General features: G+C 50.9%; 1 protein-coding gene across 3 annotated transcripts; it reads right to left on the bottom strand.

Annotated features, from left to right (window-relative positions):
• Window positions 1-5134: 5134 nt before the first annotated feature.
• WAS (WASP actin nucleation promoting factor) lies at window positions 5135-18738 on the bottom strand. 3 transcript variants are annotated; one of them, XM_059157999.1, is made up of 13 exons: window positions 18723-18738; window positions 15954-16077; window positions 11034-11174; window positions 10112-10198; window positions 9904-10006; window positions 9751-9792; window positions 9605-9658; window positions 8804-8978; window positions 7740-7782; window positions 7379-7532; window positions 6783-7186; window positions 6396-6510; window positions 5135-5418 (listed from the first exon to the last, which is right to left on the bottom strand). In XM_059157999.1, exons 2-13 carry the CDS (start codon window positions 15957-15959, stop codon window positions 5363-5365), a joined length of 1380 nt encoding a protein of 459 aa, XP_059013982.1. In that variant the 5' UTR covers window positions 15960-16077; window positions 18723-18738; the 3' UTR covers window positions 5135-5362. The 3 variants fall into 3 exon arrangements, with proteins under 3 accessions (XP_059013982.1, XP_059013983.1, XP_059013981.1); XM_059158000.1 differs by lacking the exons at window positions 15954-16077; window positions 18723-18738 and adding an exon at window positions 11497-11688; XM_059157998.1 differs by lacking the exons at window positions 15954-16077; window positions 18723-18738 and adding an exon at window positions 11497-11687 and having other exon boundaries at window positions 6773-7186.
• Between the last annotated feature and the right edge of the window lie 235 nt (window positions 18739-18973).

Raw genomic sequence — 18973 nt, 5'->3', positions numbered from 1 at the left:
GCGGGTGCTAGCCAGCGCTTTCCCAGAGTGCGTCTGGGCGGCAGCGGCGGCGGCGGCGACAACTAAGGTTGCCGGAGGCCCTGCCCGCACGCCGGTCTGTCTGTCACGCTGTCAGCCAATCACGTTCTTAGCCAGCCGCACGGGGGATTCTCCGTCCTGTCAGACCCCCAATTACCACCGTCAGTCAGTCGTCACTGCATTTTAACCCCAAGCAAGCCGTGACTCCCAAGATGGACTGTCGCCACGTACGGCTGCTCAGCCGGTCCCCAGACTCAAATCACACAATGGGTCCCGTCACCACAGACAACTGTTTAGTGAGACCCCGGCCCCCCCATTCACACTGTCTGCCAGTCAACAGCGGTCCCCGTTGGAGCCTCGCGCCAGCCGGGAGTCTCTTAAGGCAGACAGACGGCGCTAACGACTACACGGTTAGCCAGCCTGTCATTCCCCCGACTGCCCCTTTTTCACACGGTCAGTCAAGCAGCCGGTCTCTCCATCTACTCTTGCTCCGCGGGCATCTCTGAAACCCCCAGGGGAAACCATCTCACAGCCACCAGCCACCAGCCGTGATTAGGTCAGGACAGGCTGTCATTGTCAGCGTCTCAGGTCGCCCTCTCAGACACAAAGCCAATAGTCACAGCAACTGAAGCCCCCACCTGACAGTGGGTCAGCGGTCTGTCATGTCTCAGGGGAGGCATGCCCACCATTGGTCAGTCATCCGGACAGTCTCCTCTGACCCACCGGGGCCCCCTCAGGGCCGCTGTTATTCCAACTTGGTACGGCCAGGCAGTCAGTCAGCTTTCTACATGGATATTTCAGTGGGTCAGCTGGCCTCTGACTCGTTCACTGCCCTCCATCGTGTTGTCCATCAGCCAGGCAGCCATTCTCGGCATGTGACTGACCACGGGTTCTGTCAAGCATGCTGTGATTTGGCCAGGGTGGATGGTCACTCACCAGATACGGTTGCTTATCAGGCCATCACAGATCTGTCCATCAGTCAGCCTGAAATTCCCTCAGGGTAGCCCTGCCTTTACATATCATCAGACAGTGCCACATCCAGACACACTCCCTTGGGCCCGATGTGACTCCCAGCAATAGTCAGCCATTCACAACCAGCCAGACAGGCAGCAACCGCACGGGCTGTCAGTCAGCCAGCCTGTCAGTCCCTCAAGAGGCTGCCTGTCTTCTACGCTATCAGACCACCAGCCGGTCCCCAGCGGGCATAATTTAGTTAGATTTTCAGTACCTCACAGCATCAGGAAATTGCACTCTCCATTCCTCAAATGGCCCCTCTCCCTGTGGGTCCGTGAGTTAGGTAGTCAACCAAATGATTATCCAGTTAAGTAAATGGTTGTTCTGTCTGCCTGCCAGTCTTGCTGTGAGCTAGTTGGGAGAAATGTCCAGTCTGAATTTCCAGCAGCCCTTGCTTACCATGGGCAGGACAACCAGCAGCGGATACCCCACCACACATCCTCTTCCCTCCCTTATTCTTTCTAGAACACAGTCAGATTCTGGTCCTCGAATGCTCCCAGTCTCCACGGACAGGCAGAACCCTCCTATTCCCAGGAGTCCACTCCAACCCATAAGAATGGCTTAAGGCAGGACTGAATCTCTAGGAGGTCAGGTAGGGGTCTGTGGGTGCTTGGCAAACATCCCTTTGTCAACCTTAAAGATAAAACTGCCAGTTATTTTACAAAAAAAAAAAAATGTGTTTATTCAGGAATAACTGAGAATTGCAACGCAGGACAAGCAAGCTATGGCAAAACCATATGCATGTCCAATCAACAAAGGAAAGGAACATTCTGTTATGGAGGAGGATGTTGGGAGGGGTTGTTTGGAACAAAAGGCAATTGGAGAAAAGCAAAAGTTCATAGCAATGATGGTTTCAGTGGCTGGGTTGCAGGTGTAGTCAGTTTCTTATAAGAGGTACAATGTATATCTTTCCCTGTTGGGGGCTTGTAACGGACCATTCTTTCCTGTTGAGATACTTCTGTTGGGTCTATAATTGATACTTTTTGCTGTAACTGACATTGAGTAGTAAGTTTCCTCTACCCAGCCTCCCCTTCTAGCATCCTGAGTCCATTTTAGTAAGGTTTCCCTTTATTAATTTTCATACCTTCGTCCTCCCCAAACTGTATATATAAAAGAATATGTAATGTAGTAGGTAAAGGCTTAGATCTTGGAGCCTAGCTACCTGGGTTCAAATCCCAGCTCCTTCATTTACTAAATTGTGTGACCTTAGGCAGTTTCTTCATCAGTAAAACCTCATATGAGTGACCTTGGGGTGGGCACCTCCCACTCATGTGGAAATGAATCTTTCCAGACTAGCATCTGTCCAGGAGACCTCAAAAGTAAGAGGCCAGGGGTGCCTGGGTGGCTCAGTGAGTTAAAGCCTCTGCCTTCGGCTCAAGTCATGATCCCAGGGTCCTGGGATAGAGCCCTTCATCGAGCTCTCTGCTCAGCGGGGAGCCTGCTTCTCCCTCTCTCTCTGCCTGTCTCTCTGCCTGCTTGTGATCTCTGTCAAATAAATAAATAAAATCTTTAAAGAAAAAAAAGTAAGAGGCCACCCTATTCTTTCTTTTTTAAAGATTTCATTTATTTATTTGACAGAGATCATAAGCAGGCAGAGAGGCAGGCAGAGAGAGAGGAAGGGAAGCAGGCTCCCCACCGAGCAGAGAGCCCAATGCGGGGCTCGATCCCAGGACCCTGGGATCCTGACCTGAGCCGAAGGCAGAGGCTTTGACCCACTGAGCCACCCAGGCGCCCCATACCACCCTATTATTCTTGTGTCCCAATCCCAGCCATTTGTCTGTTCATTCAGCATTAAATTAGTGCCAAGCATATATTGCCTTGCCCAGTGCTGGGGCCAATATAAGGTCTTACCCATTCCAAGCTGTACAGGTTTGACTTGTTTTTAATATAAACCTCGTATTCGAGTGTACCACACGTACAGAAGAGGGCACAGACCACGGGTGATCAATGTCATGAGTTTTCATAAGCAAACATACGTGTAGAACCAGAACGCAGGTTAAAGAACATCCCCAGCCAGATTCCAGGAACACTTAATTCTGTAACATCTCTGAAATCCGGCTGCGTCTCCCAAGCACTGGTGAGTCATAATTTAATTCGCAGTACTTTTTTGTCTCTCCTGGTGATACACACAATAATGGTGCATTTTGTGATCAACGGTGACTCAGGACCAACCGGCAGTAGGAGGAAGAACAGCAACAGCAGCATCTAATATTTGTAGATGCCTCAAGGAGCCAGACACTTTGCAGACACTTGAATTCTCTCCACAACCCTGCGAAATAATGCATTTTTAGTCTCAGTTTAAAGATCGAGAAAACTGAGGCCTGGGAAGGTCAAGCCACTTGTCCATGGTCAATATACTTTTCTGCTAACCCCGTGCCTGCTGTAGGCAGTGCTTCTGGGGATTCAGAGGTTGTGTGATAGACAGTCTTCTCCAGGATAAAGCCTACCGAGAGGGGTCCCAGCACAGTGGATTTCTGGGGTTTCCTAGCAGGGAGTGGGCAGGTAGGTGAGTGATACTGACAGGCCCTTCCTAGACTCAGCTTGCCCCTGGAGACCTGGCCAAAGTGGGGTGGGGAGTAGAGTGGAAGGTGAAGAATGGTGAAAGAATTAAAAGGAAGCCAAGACTCCCTCTTTCTTCAGCTTCTGTGCCTGTGGGGGAATTCTTTTTTTTTTATTATTATTTTTATTTTTAAAGATTTTATTTATTTATTTGACAGAGAGAAATCACAAGTAGATGGAGAGGCAGGCAGAGAGAGAGAGAGAGAAGCAGGCTCCCTGCTGAGCAGAGAGCCCGATGCGGGACTTGATCCCAGGACCCTGAGATCATGACCTGAGCCGAAGGTAGCGGCTTAACCCACTGAGCCACCCAGGCGCCCAGCCTGTGGGGGAATTCTTAAGGAAAAAAGCCAGCTCCCACCTCCCACACCTCCACCCTGGCCCTGCCTCTCCTTTGCTCCCTCCCCTAACCCCCAGCCTGAACCACCGATGGCTCAAAATTCTTCCACTGGTCTTGCAGATGGATGTAGCCTGTCCTTTCAGGATTCCTCCTCACTGTTATCTTTCTCCCCACTCCCCTCCTCCTCCTCCTCTAAAGGCAGGATACCTGAGGGTTTGAATCCACCAGATTTCAGAAATGGAAAGGAGTAGAATCCTCTGCTAAGGCTCTCATGTGCAGAGGCTTCTATCACTCCCTTGCAAATAGCTTTAGACACCAGGGACAGTTTTGAGTTGTTCATTTTTTTCTGGATCCTAGAAGAGGAGGGGGAACCCAATGGGATCTGAGTTGGAAATCAGTTACATATTGTTACCACTGTTGTAGAGATGAAGAAACTGAGGCTTAGAGGCGGGGCATCTTGTCTAGGTTCTAGAGCCAATATGTACAAGTCTTTGCCTCTTCCATTGCCGCTGGCCGGGACTTGGGTTTGTGCTGAGAACTGGGCAGAACCAAATTTTAAAATCGAGAGAGGGGTCCTGCCCATCAGGATCCTGGTGTATGAGTTGTGTGCATGGAGAGTAAGTCTGACCACTGAGTATTTTCTTGATCTAATATTGTGTTGATTGGACTTTTTTTTAATAACAAAGTAAGTAAATGAATAAATAATTCCTGCTTATTCACCATGTTCAACCTCACACCAAGTTTTCCCCAACTCAGGGCCTTTGCACAGGCTGTTCCTACTGCCTGGAATATCCTCCCCCCAAAGATTTACTGGCTGACTCCCCTCTCTTTAGGTTCTGCACAGCTGTCATGGCATCCTGGTGACTTTCCCTGAATGTTCCATCCAAAGGCCGTTCCCCCTCAGCATATCACAGCACTTGTCACAATCTGTAACTATCTTTAATTTCTATTTGATCCCTGGTTTCATATCTGTCTCCCCCACTAGAATGTGAGTGTCACTAGATTTTCTTCCTGCTGCTTTAGCTCCAGCCCCAAAAGTAGCATCTGGCAACAAATGTTTGTAGAAAGAAAGAAGGGCAGAAAGAAAGAAAGAAATGAGGAAACAAATGAGTGAATAAAATAAATGAAATGGGAGAGATGAATAAAAGAGACTTTGGGGATAAAAGACCCCACATTTCCACATTTGGAATATAAACCAACTGAGACTTGGAGAAACAAAAAGACAGTTATTTTATTTTGGTTTCAAAATCCTTAATGTGAGGAGAACCGAAATAGTCTGTATATAAAGGGGCCCTAGCTACTGCTAGTCAGAATTAACTGCATTGGAAGGGTTGGCGGGAAACAAACAGGGCCTGAGAGGCCTGGAGGCCAGGAGTCGGGGCACCAAGCAGCAGCTGCCAGGAGAGAAGGCTCAGAACAGGTGGGGTGGTTGACTCAGTCGTCCCACTCGTCGTCCTCATCCTCGTCGCCGGCCTGGTCCTCCCCTTCGTCTGGAGGGAGAGAGAAAGTAGGACTCAGGATGGGCAGAAGGGTTCAAAGGCCCGGGGTGGGGTGAAGTTCCTGGGATCTGAGAGATCAAGACTCAGGGCTCTGGGGGGGCTGTGGCATCCTGGGGGCCCATGCAGCTGAATGAGGGAGGGGCCCCTCAGAGGCAGGAGATTTAGGGTGTGGGCTGGAGTTGGAATGGAAGTCAATCTCATTGTCAAAAACGTGGTTACTTGGGATATCACTGTCACGCAGGGGTTAATGTTCGGTTTGTCACTTAATGGGGTGGATTCAAGTATTATTAGCAGAGGCAGAGTACTTTACAATATCACTGTTTTATAGCAGGCTAATGTTAATGTTACTGACCCATCCCAGGTTATCGAGGATCTCACTGTAAAAAGATGAGGTTTGTGAAAATAATCATCATGGAGCAGATTCATACTAATCTTGCAGACGTATCCTGGGATTAACGTGAATTACTATCGCCAGTAATAGGTTGAGGTTCACATTCCCCTCCTCTAATTGTCTCATAATGGCAATAGTGTTGCCACATCAGGGGACAAATGTCAACGTTATTACAGAAACATTGGGTTGGTTATGGTATTATCACCACATTATCAGCTCGGGTCCCTCTACTGACTCCTGGAGTTCGAGTTAATTTTATTGTCCACGGTGAGGTTCCTTAGAACAGCATCACCTATGGGCTAATGGTAACGCTTCCTGCGTCTGGTATTCCTATTAATATTGCAGACATGCTCTGCAATATGTTTATGTTAATGTCAACATTAATGTCATCATCAAAAAAAGAGTGAATCATAGGATTGTTCCATGATGACAATGTTAACACTGCCAAAAAAGGAGATTGATAACAGAGTCACAATGGGGTGGCGGTCACCACAGTTGGTAACTGGGGGGGTTGTTTTTCAGCCCACACTGGCCCCCGGGAGCAGGCGCGCCATCCTGGCGGTGGGCAGGCTGTCACCTGAAGAGTGGATGGCTCGGCTTCTCTTCTGCATCACGTGCATCAGGGCTCCCACCAGCCCCTCTGAGCTCTGAGGCGCGGGCTGCAGTGCTGAGTTCTCGGGGGCCCCAGGCGTCTGCAGCAAGGAGGGTCCAGCACAGATGGTTCAAGGCCCATGATGGGAGCACTCCTCTCTGCTCCTCCCACGTTATTCCCACTCTCATACACTCCAGTCACTTTCAGGGTTCCCAGCCGGCCTCTCCCCACTGCCCTCTGCACCCTGTCATTGAAACCCCAAAAGCCTGGGACCTCTGTCAGTCTCAGCCCTGCCCCAGATATCCTGACTGACACCCAAGTCTGACACCCAAGTCCCAGACACCCCCAATCCTCCCTCTCACCCGTCTTCACCTTGTTCAGCTGAATTCCCTGGCGGATTTGATCCAAAAGCGCCCCCCGACCTCCACCAGGGGCCAGGTTCCCCACAGGCCCCAGAGCAGGAGGTGGGGGAGGGACTGGCCCATCCCCAGAGCTGGGGGGTGGGGGCGGTGGGGGTGGGGGTGGAGGCACAGGGGGCCCTCCAGCTCCAGGGGGTGGAGGGGGTGGTGGTCCAGAACGTCCAGTGGCTGGAGGGGGTGGTGGTGGAGGGCCCCCTCGGCCTGGGGGTGGGGGTGCCCGGGGAGTTGGTGGGGGCGGAGCACCTCCCAAAGGTACAGGAGGCAGTGGACCAGAACGACCCTTGTTGCTCCCCATAGTGGGGGGCCGGGGAGCCTGGTTTCCTCCTCTGGACGGCGGTGGGGGAGGTGGAAGAGGCTCTGAAGGGGGGAGATAACACAGAGGTACTGTTAGTTATCTTCAGAGCCTCAATTTTGCTCACTTGCAACACAGGAACCCCAAGTGACCAACTCCTGATTCAAACAGTGTAAGGGTTTTCATGAGGACTGAGCGACTACAGTGTATTTCTTAGGAATAAGCTACTGGGGACGGAGAAGAAAGGGGGTGCTCACCCTGACGCCTCATTTCCTGCCGCACAGCCTCCAGGCCACCCTGGTCCTCAATGAAATCGTAGATGAGTTTGGAGGTTTCAGCATCTGTGAGCTGGGCCTCACTGATGCCTGCCCTGGAGAACAAACTCCGCAGGTCTGGGTCCAGGTTGTTTACCTGCCCAAGAGGAAGAAGGCCAGGGCAGGGGTGGGGGAATAAGGCAGGGAGGGGAGGGGCACCGATTATCACTGGGTCCATCTACCCCACAGGGGTATCTGAGAGGAATGTAAAAGGGGTTGGAGTCTGGAAGTAGGTCTGAGCCAGTGGACTATGGAAGGGTAGGTGGGTAGTCAAATGGGTCAAGGGGTCTTTGGAATTACTCACGTCAAATCCATTCTGGGGGTCCCACCCCACGTGGCTGACATGTCTGGGGGAGGTGAGGAGATCCCAGTGAAGCCCCATTCCCCTTCCTTCCCTTCCTTCCTAGTGAAGCCCTCTTGCCCTCCCCCTCCCCAGAGAGCCTCTGAGAGGCCAGAATGAATAGATGAGTCCTAAGTGAGTGAATGAGTGACTGAATGAGAACAGTAGTGATGGAATTAGAAGGGGTCCATGGGTTGTAATGCCCAACTGTCCATCCACCCCTTTTTCTACCAACCTTTCACACATCCATTTGTCCACCTAGCCATTTGCATTCACCTGTCAGAACACCGATCTCTCGTATATTTGTCTTCCTACTCATCTGCCCACATACATCTGTTTACTCATTTGTCTGCCCACCTGTCTTCACACACACTTGTCCATCTACCCGTGTGCCCACCTGTCAATTCATCCACTCTTTTGCCTGCCTGTTCATCCATACACTTCTACTGATCCACTGAACTATCCATTCATCCATGCATCTGGCCCTATTCATCCCCATCCACCTTCTCTGTGAACCAACCAGATATCCATCCATCTATCCACTCACCCTCCCACCTCCCATTTACCCATCCACCCATCCATCCAACCACTTACCCATTCATTTCCCAATCAACTAATTCATGCATGCATGCATGCATCCATCCATTCATTCATTCATTCATTCAACATTCATCCAACCACTCATCTACCACCCACCCATCCACTCACCTATCAGCCCACCCAGGGTGCGAGTAAGGTGAAGCAAGTGAGGTGTCTAGGATGCAAAATTTAAGGAGCCCCTCACTCTCAAAGAGTGATGAATTGCAGTTGCATGACCCTTAGAGTAACTGCCTCTATATATTTTGCAACTTTGGTGCCTTGCTTGCTTCTCCCTAGACCTGGCCTCGTACCCAGCCACCTATCCACTCGTCTATCCACCCACGCACCCAACCATGCCATTCTTCCATCCACCCAGCTCTCTTCCTGTCCATCTTTTCATCTGCCCCTACCAACAGGGATTGGTAGGACTAGTGGGGAGAGGTTCTCACTTGAATCCACTTGGTGCACCAATATCGGCCTTGCTGATTTTCTTCTTCCCCGAGCGTTTCTTATCAGCTGGGCCAGGCCCAGGCGCTGGGAGCCCACGGTATCGGGAACTCGTGATGTCAGGGTTCTGGATGTCCACTGTTACTAGCCCCAGGGACAGTTGGCCAGATGCTGGGCCTGTGGGGAAAATAGGGTGATTGAGCCATTGACCTACTCACCTACCAGCCAAAGCATAGGGGAAAGAGACAGGACAAGTGTTGGGGGAATCTGTGTGTGTCTGGTGGTCATGGAGGGAGTGGGTGAAGGGTCCAATTAGGGCTTATGGAGAAGTGGATGGGTGGGTTCCACAAACCATTCTTACCTTCACCAATTCATTTCTTTATTCATTCACTCATCTGATCGCTTAAGTATTGATTCATTCGTTCATGGGTCATTGACCAATTAATTAAATTATTCATTCATTCAGTCAGTCATTGCTTTCTTCACCAATTGAAATGTTGGGTTAGTTATTCATTTATTCACTGTTCAATTCATTCACTTATTCGTTAACTAACATCCATCCGTCCATTCATCCATATATCCACATACTCATTCACCTACACATCTGTACATTGATGTTTTCATCTTCCCATCAATTCATCCTCCACTCAACCATCTATCCACCCACCTTCCACCCACCCTTTTGCCCACTTATCTCTGCACTCTCCCAACTACTTGTCCATCCACCCACTACACACCCATCTGTCCATCTACTCACCCACCCACCTGTCCACCCAGAGACACAGGGAAGAATCAGCACTCACCCCCTTGGTCTCCACCTGGGTGTGGGGGCAGGGGTGGGAGCCCTCCTCTTCTCTCTGGAAAGATGGAATGGGTAGAGGGCTATTACAACTCTGCTACAGTTTCCTGGGCTATCCCCTTAGTGCCCTCCTTGAACTTGAGGACTCACCTTCATTGGCTGGCGCCGGTGGTGGGGGTAGCTGGCGTCTGTCTGTGGGGAGACAGGTGGACTGGGAACCGGAACCATAAGAGGGGCTTTTCTAGCTCCCTACTCTTCACACACTTCCGCCCAACCTCCTTTCCACCCCGAAAGCCTCCTCACCTCCACTTTGCCTCTGATTCCTTTTTTGGATCTTCTCCTGCACCAGGGCCCGGAAGACCTGAGCCTCGCCCTCGTCTGCAAAGTTCAGCCCTGCCTGGCAGGCCTGCAGACATCTTGGGCTCAATAGCCTTCCAGCCCCCCCCCCCAGCACCTTTCCCATCTCCTCCCCACATCCCACCTGGGGCCCAGGGATTGAGGGGTCACTCACATCTCCAGCAAAGGTGTGGAAGAAGGGGGTAGGAGTAGAGTAGACCAGCTGTGAGTACAGCTCTTGTTCCCAGAGCAGACGGCCAGTCTGGAAAGATCCGGGGGGGGGGGGGGGGGCGGGGAGCGCATTAGCACAAAGACTTGCCCTGAGTGGCAGGCCTCTGTTATCTGGGCAAGGAGAACAGTGTCCTAATTTGGTGCCCCAGGATCAGATAAGAGACCTCCAGCTTATTGTCAGAGAGTTGGGGGGTCTAGATGTCAGGTGTGGAGGGTTGGGGTACAGTATGGGAGTTAGATATACAGTCAGGGATGGGGAGTTGGGGTTCAAGGCCCTAGAGGTGAGACTTGTGGGCTTGAATAGGAGGATTTAGGGCTCCAGTCCTAGGAAACTGAGCCCATTCACAGACTTCATCTTACACCCTTCCTTTAGGCGGGGGCCTTCATTTGGGCAAGTAGGGCTCCAGTACTAGGAGCTGGTATTCAGATTTGAGGTTCAGACACACAGACCCAAAAGTTCTGGGGGTGGAGGATTCAGTCAAGGTACATGCAATCTGACATTTAAGAAACAGAGCTATGGCTTAGCAGCTAGGCAAACATTTAGGGTCCAGAAATTTTGATGGGGGATTTCTGGGACCCAAAAGCTTGAGTTTAGAACGGATTTGAGGTTCAGGTAAAAGTATAGTGCTCATTTTTTTAAATTCATAAAACAGATTAGTTGGGGATTATAGGTCTTGACCTGGGGATTCTGGGGTCAATCATCAAAGACAAAGAAAGTCAAAGCAGAGTTTGACATCTGGATGAAGTCTTTGGTTCTGGGGCTCAGGGGTTCACTGATCTGTCCAAGGCCTTGGGGCTTTGGACACAGATCTGGATTTGCGAGTTGAAAATTGGTTTGCACATCCAGCAAGGGGGATGGGGATCACCTGAAGGCCATAAAGACGGATGAAGTAGGACTTCTGGGGGTTATCCTTCACGAAGCACACAGCCCCACAGTGCTCCTTGGTCCAGTGTTCAGCTCCGGGAGGCAATGCCAGGTACAGTTGAACAACGGCAGTGGCCAGTGTCTGGGAAGGAAGAGCAGGGCTCAGGGGAATCTGGTTAGCCAGAAGGTCTAGTTCTTCCTTGTCCACGGCTGTTCTGGCTCTCAGGGAAGAGCCGCAGCCAGAGGGAAAGTAGATAGGCATCGCAACCGAGATCTTCCTGGGATTGGTGAACGGGGGGTAAGTGGGTTTTAGGAGAGGAAATGATGGAGAAGGGAAGAAGACCGGAAGAGGGAAAGAAAGTGGAGGAAAGGAGAAGGATGGGGAAGATGAGGAGGCAGAAGAGGAGGAGAGGAAGAGGAGGAGAGGGAGGGAGACAGGGAGGGCCAGGAGATCCCCAGCTCACCCAGCATTTCCGACCCAGCATCTCGAAGAGTCGCTGGTTCTCGTGGTCCTGGAGCAGTGTGGAGGGTATGTTCTGCTGAACCCCTGGTCCTCCGCGACCCCCAGACCTGCCTCCCACAGGGCCCCCACTCATGGTGCCTCCTGCCCTTGTCCTCTTCAGCCAGGCTCTGGGTGCAGGGTAAGAAGAGGAACTTCCGCAGTGCGCAGGGGAACAGGAAGTACAAAAAACCACAAGGGAAACAAGTCCTCCAGGGGCCTCTGGGTGGGCCTGGCCTCCTCCTCCCTCCCTAGGACAGGCTCGGACCCTCCTCCCTTAGAAAGGGGCCCTCCTCCATTTGGCTGGTTAAGACCCATCTTTTGGGCCAGCTCATGTCCTCCTCCTTCTTTCCTACTCCCTGAGGCCCATCTCCCTCTGACTGGCTCATGTCCCTCTTCCTCTGATTGGCTGGGAGCAAAGGCCAGGCCACTGCTGCACTTCTGCTGGAGGACACAATGGTGGGGAGCAGTTGGGGGGCTGGGCAGCCTCCTTCCTCCCCAAAGCATCCAGCTGGTCTGGGCCTGAGGCCCATAGCCCCTCATGCGGAAGGGTTACTGGGTTAAAACTTTTCCTCTAATGACATTGTGAGGGGCTGGGATCCCACCTCTCTCCTGAGACCCCCAGCACACTTCCCCATCCCTTACCCCTGCTTCCCCACAGTTCCCAAATCACTTTCTGCTTCTCATCCCTTCAGGCAACGTCTTATTTAATCCTAATTGCTTTTGAACCTTTTAAAAAGTCTGGATTCTTGGGGTACCTGGGTGGCTCAGTTGGTTAAGCAGTGGCCTTCAGCTCAGGTCAGGATCCCAGGGTACTGGGATCGAGCCCCATATCCAGGGAGCCTACTTCTTCCCCTCGCCCTAATTGTGCTCTCTCTGTGTGTGACAAATAAATAAATTCTTTTTTCTTAAATATTTTATTTATTTATTTGACAGACAGAGATCACAAGAAGGCAGAGAGGCAGGTAGAGAGAGAGGAAGGGAAGCAGTCTCCCCGCTGAGCAGGGAACCCAATGTGATGCTCGATCCCAGGACCCTGGGATCATGACCTGAGCTGAAGGCAGAGGTTTTAACCCACTGAGCCACCCAGGCGCCCATAAATAAATAAATTCTTTTTCTTTCTTTCTTTTTTTTTTTTTAGATTTTATTTATTTGGTAGAGAGAGAGAGACAGAGTGCAAGCACAGGCAGACAGAGTGGCAGGTTAGAGGCAGAGGGAGAAGCAGGCTCCCTGCCGAGCAAGGAGCCTGATGTGGGACTCCATCCCAGGATGCTGGGATCATGACCTGAGCCGAAGGCAGCCACTTAACCAACTGAGCCACCCAGGCATCCTAATAAATAAATTCTTAAAAAATAAAATAAAAGTCTGGAATCTTCAGAGTCTTGCTTTTTTTTTTCCCCCACACAACATCCTACGTTTATCCAACACTGATGGAAGCCACTGAACATATGTCCCAGACAGTGTTCTGACCTCTGTAAATACTGACCCCCTTAAATCCTCCTAATAGCCTATGGGACATACACTCTTCCTGGGTCCATTTGCTAGTGGGAAGTGAGAGAACTGAGGCACGCTGATTTTCCCAGTAGCTCCCAGCTAGCAAGTGGCAGAGTCTGGATCCCAAGCCAGGCCGGCTGGGTCCAGAGTCACACTTTCCATCACTGTGCTCTGTGCCTTCTCTCTGATCTGTATCTGCCTGTAACAATGACCATTCCTTTTCACTGCTACACAGTATTCCATTGTGGTTTTTTTTTTAAGATTTTTAAAATTTATTTGACAGACAGAGATCACAGTAGGCAGAGAGGCAAGCAGAGAGAGAGGGGGAGAAGCAGGCTCCCTGCTGAGCAGAGAGGCTCAGATCCCAGGACCCTGGGATCATGACCTGAGCTGAAGGCAGAGGCTTTAACCCACTGAGCCACCCAGGCGCCCCACAGTATTCCATTGTTTGTATAATTTGCTTATTTGTATTGTCCTGATAACAAATGTTTGGGCTATTCCTGGCTTTTGCTCCCTTACACATCTCCTGGTCCGCACAGGCAGGCATACACTCGGGAGGGGAATCAGGGGGTAGGGGTAGGTTTGTAGGGTTTGCCTATCTCCAACTTGACCAGATGATGCCAGACTGTTCCCCCAACTGTTCCCTCAGTCCTCACACCTCCCTGGGCCTTGGTTTACCGTTTGCGGACAGGAAGCTCCCAGCCACATACAGCAGTCTGGGGGAGCTGAGCAAGTCTGGGGTGCAACTGCCATCCCCAGGTACCTGAAGGCAAATGGCACTTCTCAAGATGGGACTCACGGTTCTGCCCAGAAACCTGGCTCGAAGCTCATTCCAGAGTGGCAATTCCTCCCTCCCCTCCTCACAACTCAGCTTCCGGTACCTACAACTCACCAGGCGGTTTCGTACGTCTGGGCCTGGAGCATCTTCCAGCCTGTTCGTGGGGCAAGGCCCTGCTTTCTTCCTTAAAAAGCCATCACATTCATTCATTTTCATGCTGTTTATTGTTCTCCTGCCAGGTACCAAGCCTATCTCCGATATCTGGCACAAACTAGACACTCAATAAACGTCTACTGAAGGAATCAGTGAGGGATTAGTGATTTAGTGTTTTCTGATTTTTTTCTAAGTGCCTTACATTTATTAACTCATTTCACCCTCACAGATGACCGCATGAGGTAAACATTACTCTTATCCCCATTTTACTAATAAGGAAGCTGAGGCCCAGGGAAGTTAGCTAACATGCCCAAGATCACCAAGCTTGTGAATGGTGGAGTAGAGGCCAATTACGTGAGAAATGATTCCTTATTTATTTGACAGACAGAGATCACAAGTAGGCAGAGAGGCGGGCAGAGAGAGAGAGAGAGGAGGAAGCAGGCTCCCTGCTGAGCAGAGAGCCCGATGCGGGACGCGATCCCAGGACCCTGAGATCATGACCTGAGCCGAAGGCAGCGGTTTAATCCACTGAGCCACCCAGGCGCCCCGAGAAATGATTCCTAATCTGTCAAGGGCCACATCGGGGCCAGAGAGAAAATTCTTCTGCTCCTTCTCTGTCTTTCCTTATCCCTCTTCCTCCTTTTTCCTTCTCTGCCCCTAGATCTGTCTCCCTTAAGTTTATAGCAGGGGGAGGGGCTTAAGCTTCTGCTACATTTGCTGGTTGTTTTTTAAGTTAACATTTAAAAGTTATATATTTTGGGGCGCCTGGGTAGCTCAGTGGATTAAGCCGCTGCCTTCGGCTCAGGTCATGATCTCAGGGTCCTGGGATCGAGTCCCGCATCGGGCTCTCTGCTCAGCAGGGAGCCTGCTTCCTCCTCTCTCTCTCTGCCTGCCTCTGCCTACTTTTAATCTCTCTCTGTCAAATAAATAAATAAATAAACTTTAAAAAAAAAAGTTATATATTTTGGCACATTCCGTTGCGTGTCTGACTCTTGGTTTCACCTCAGGTCATGATCTCGGAGTCGTGGGATCAAGCTCCCTATGGGGCTCCATGCTCAACTCGAGGTTTACTTACGTTTCTTTCTCCCTCTGCTTCTCTTTCTCTCTCAACTGAATGAATAAATAAATAATAAATTTTTTTAAAAACTTGTAAAGGTATTTATTTATTTAACAGCGAGAGAGCACAAGCAGGGGGAGAAGCAGGTAGGGGGAGAAGCAGGCAGAGGGAGAAGCAGGCTCCCATGGGGCGCCTGGGTGGCTCAGTGGGTTAAAGCCTCTGCCTTTGGCTCAGGTCATGATCCCAGGGTCCTGGGATGGAGCTCTCTGCTCAACAGGGAACCTGCTTCCTTTCCTCTCTCTGCCTGCCTCTCTGCCTACCTGTGATCTCTGTCAAATAAATAAATAAAATCTTTAAAAAAGATTTTTATTTTATTTATAAATAAATTATTTATTTATTTTATAAATAAATAAAATCTTTTAAAAAGATTTTTATTTTATTTATTTGACAGAGATCACAAGTAGGCAGAGAAGCAGGCAGAGAGAGAGAGATGGAGGAAGCAGGCTCCTTGCTGAGCAGAGAGCCCGATGTGGGGCTCGATCCCAGGACCCTGGGATCATGACCTGAGCCGAAGCAGAGGCTTTAACCCACTAAGCCACCCAGGCACTCCTAAAATAAAAATATTTTTAAAAAAGAAGCAGACTCCCGAAACCCGATGTGCGACTCAATCCCAGGACATCTGGGTCCCGACCTGAGTCAAAGACAGATGCTTAATAGACTAAGCCACCCAGATGCCCATCAATAAATCTTTTTTTAAAAAGTTATATATTTCCTGTTCTTCTAAGTAGCAGACAGGTTTAAAATGTATACTTTTCTCTAACTAAAAAAACTAGAGTTTTGTTATTTTGGTCCCTAACAGGAATGAGTCGCCCCACCCTGGAACATAGTGCTTTAGTAATCCTTTTTCATATTACCCAGATTATTAAATTACTTCGCAGACCTGCATCAAGAATCAGGAGCTGGCTTATGTCACTTTTACGTATCCCCATCGATTCTTGCTTTTCCGCACTGCATGACAGTCTTTGGTGACGTGAAGACCTCAAAGGTAATTTGCTCTCCAGGGCCTTCAAAGAGATTTAAAAACAAGAACAAGAACCTTAATTTAGCTTTTATGGTTCTCAGCAGGAGATTAGGTTGAATATGAGTCAGTCTGCCACAGCGGGGAGCAGCAGTTAGAGCTTACTTCTTAGTAAGCCAGTGAATACCCAGAAAGCCCAGCCCCAAGAACCAGGATCTACCCGTAACTCAGACCATCCTGATGTGCCTCCACTACCTCCTCCTCCCCCCCTCACCCCCCTGCCCTAGGTTCACCAGATGGAAAACCATTTCCTGTTTATATCCTGTGCTTATTTTGCTTTATTCCAAGAGGATATTGCCTACAAGATCCTGCCTGACACATCTCAAGCCCTGAGTAGGAAATAAGACACAGTCAGTGCTAAGACATGGGGCTGTCTCCCACACTTTGGTCCTAGCCCACGACTGAGGCCACAGAGATGTGGGCACACGTAGGGGCCTCCTGCTGTCCTCTAGGACCAAGCTGAGACAAGATGGCTACATTTCCTTTGCCACACCATCCTTCTCTTCCCCTTACCACCCCCCACCTCCCATGGACCCCTGACTGAAGGGTGCTCCCTAAGGACAGGCTGAAGGAACCAGCAGTGCCCAACCCCCTGACCCAACCCTTTGACCATCCTGGAATGACATTCGGGTACATTACAAGTCTTGATGATGTGGGGCTGTACCCCAGCATCCTAGGCCCTTGCCCATTCAAAGGTGGAGCACCCCCATCACCATAACAACCAAAATCTGCCAGCCAGGAATTCCCCAAACACACCCCCAGGCCAGGAAGGAACATGACCCTTGTCTGTCTCGTTCATTGCCACATGCCAACCACCCCGGCACAAGACCTACACGCAGATCAGTCAGTATTTGTGGGATAATCATGCTACAGCCCAGCTATCTGTGCTGCGATTTACTGTCCTCTCTTCACCCCCCTCCTGCCTGCGGGAAGGGGGAAGAGAAGAACTAGGACACTGAAGAGACCAGCCTCTCACATGGAGATGTCTAAAACGTTCATGGTTGCCATGGGCAAGTGGGTGCCTTTTTAGGGGTGCTCAGGAGAGGGGCTGACTTCTAGTTCTGGTAGGGGTGGAGTGAGGACGGGGCGCACAGAAAAGCTCAGTGGTGGGGCACCCGGCTGACTCAGTTGGTAGAGCAGTGACTTGATCTTAGAGCCAGGAGTTAAAGCCCCACCTTGGGCGCAGAGTTTACTTTAACAAAAAAGAAAAAAAAATGGCGCAGTGGTTCCAACCACAGATTCTGGAGCCCTACAGCCTGGCTCTGGCTGTGCCGCTTATGAGCTATTTTTTTTTTCTCTTTAAATATTTTATTTATTTATTTTAGGGAGAGAGAGTGTATGTATATGCAAGCAGGTGAGGGGAGCGGGTAGCAGAGGAAGAGGGAGAAGCAGACTCTCCACTACGGAAGGAGGGAGACGTGGGGAGCATTCTCATTCCCAGGGGCTCGATCCTAGGACCCTGGGATCATGACCTGAGCCAAAGGCAGACACTTAACCAACTGCGCCACGCAGGTGTCCCCACTAAGGACCTCTTTAAAGTCTGGGAACCTCTCATCGCTTCCCTTCTCTCATCCATAAAGTGAAGATAATAGCAGTTAAGGTTGTTGGGAAGGCTAAATGAGGTAATTCATGCAAAGTGATTAGTTCATGTTATAATTATGCATTATTGTTGTTTTTCTGAAATAGCTGAGTAACTTGGATGGATGAACTATCATTCCTCAAGCCAAGCCTTCTCCCACCCTCGCCCCAATCCTCTCCTCACCCTCCCCCGTAGCACTTTCAAGTCCCACCGCCCCTGGTGGATGGTCAGAGACCCAGAACACCTGACCACCTACCCATGATCGTTTCTCTACTTTTCCTTGCTGCAAAGACCATCTCAGAGATGCATCCCGTGCCCCAGCCGGATTCCTCCAGGGCTGTGGACATGTTCCTGGAGCCCTCCCTGGCAACCTTGGAAGTCCCACCCACCACTTGTTCCCCCCCCTACTCCCTCAAGCTATGCAGGAAAACTCTGCCAGCCAGCCCTCCCCCTCCCTTCTAGGTTTGTGGCTGCTAACCTTGGGCCAGCCAGGTAGCCAAAGGTCCCTTCTAGTCCCTACACTGCCCACCCCCCTCAAAGTCACCAACTATCCCTAGACAGGTGCTCGCTACCTCCTTGGACCGCAATATTTGTGACCCCAAGTGTCCCTTCCCTAGTCTGTGACACCAGAACTCTCCACCCCTGGTGTGTGTGACCCCTCGAGGGTCCAAATCTCCACGTGTGTGACTCCAGGAGTATCTGCTTTCCGCTCAGCACGTCCCCCGCGCACGCCACACCCTTGACCCTGTGAACCCCCGGGAAGGTTAACGCCGCAGCCTGGAACGGACCACAGCGGGCCTGGGGAGGAATGCGAAATGGAACAGTCCGCCCAAGATCGTACCACTAGGAAGGGGACGGCTACCTGGCAACATAACGTTTGTGGGAGAGGACTAAGACAGCTGTCTCAATCCCTAACAGAGAGGGAATCTTGCTTGTCCCAAGATTCCCGTCCGGTCCTCCTGACTCCCACCTGCCTCAGGGGTGCCTCACGCTCTGGTAGCGCCCCCCTCCTCCCTCACGTCCGCCATCTTAACCACTGTCACCGCCCCCACCTCGATTCCTTAGAAGCCGCGGTCAGTGTACCCAGGCCCCCAATTGGCTGACGGGTGAGGAGTCGGAGACCGCCGTGGGCTCTGATTGGCCGATAACCGAATTCTCCTTGGGCCTTGGAGACGAACATAGCCGACCTCCCCTCTCGCGCGCCGGGCTCCCATTGGTCACATACTCGGGGCATGCGCAGTGGATGCCAGACCGCGGTGCCCGGCCGCTGAAACGAGGCTGTGGAGATTTGGGAGCGTGGGTC

The sequence above is a fragment of the Mustela lutreola genome, chromosome X, assembly GCF_030435805.1.
Source record: "Mustela lutreola isolate mMusLut2 chromosome X, mMusLut2.pri, whole genome shotgun sequence".
NCBI lineage: Eukaryota > Metazoa > Chordata > Mammalia > Carnivora > Mustelidae > Mustela > Mustela lutreola.
Note: the sequence above shows the minus strand (reverse complement) of the source record. Positions and strands in the feature narration are given on the sequence as shown.

What these genes read in the sequence shown, in the direction of transcription:
- WAS (XM_059158000.1), bottom strand. Translation starts at nt 11,628, where the DNA reads ATGAGTGGGGGCCCTGTGGGAGGCAGGTCTGGGGGTCGCGGAGGACCA. An exon ending in TCCACACCTTTGCTGGAGAT is followed by an intron (nt 10,007 to 10,111) that starts GTGAGTGACCCC and finishes AGATGTCTGCAG; the next exon opens with GCCTGCCAGGCAGGGCTGAA. An exon ending in CCCAGGTGGAGACCAAGGGG is followed by an intron (nt 8,979 to 9,604) that starts GTGAGTGCTGAT and finishes TTTTCCCCACAG; the next exon opens with GCCCAGCATCTGGCCAACTG.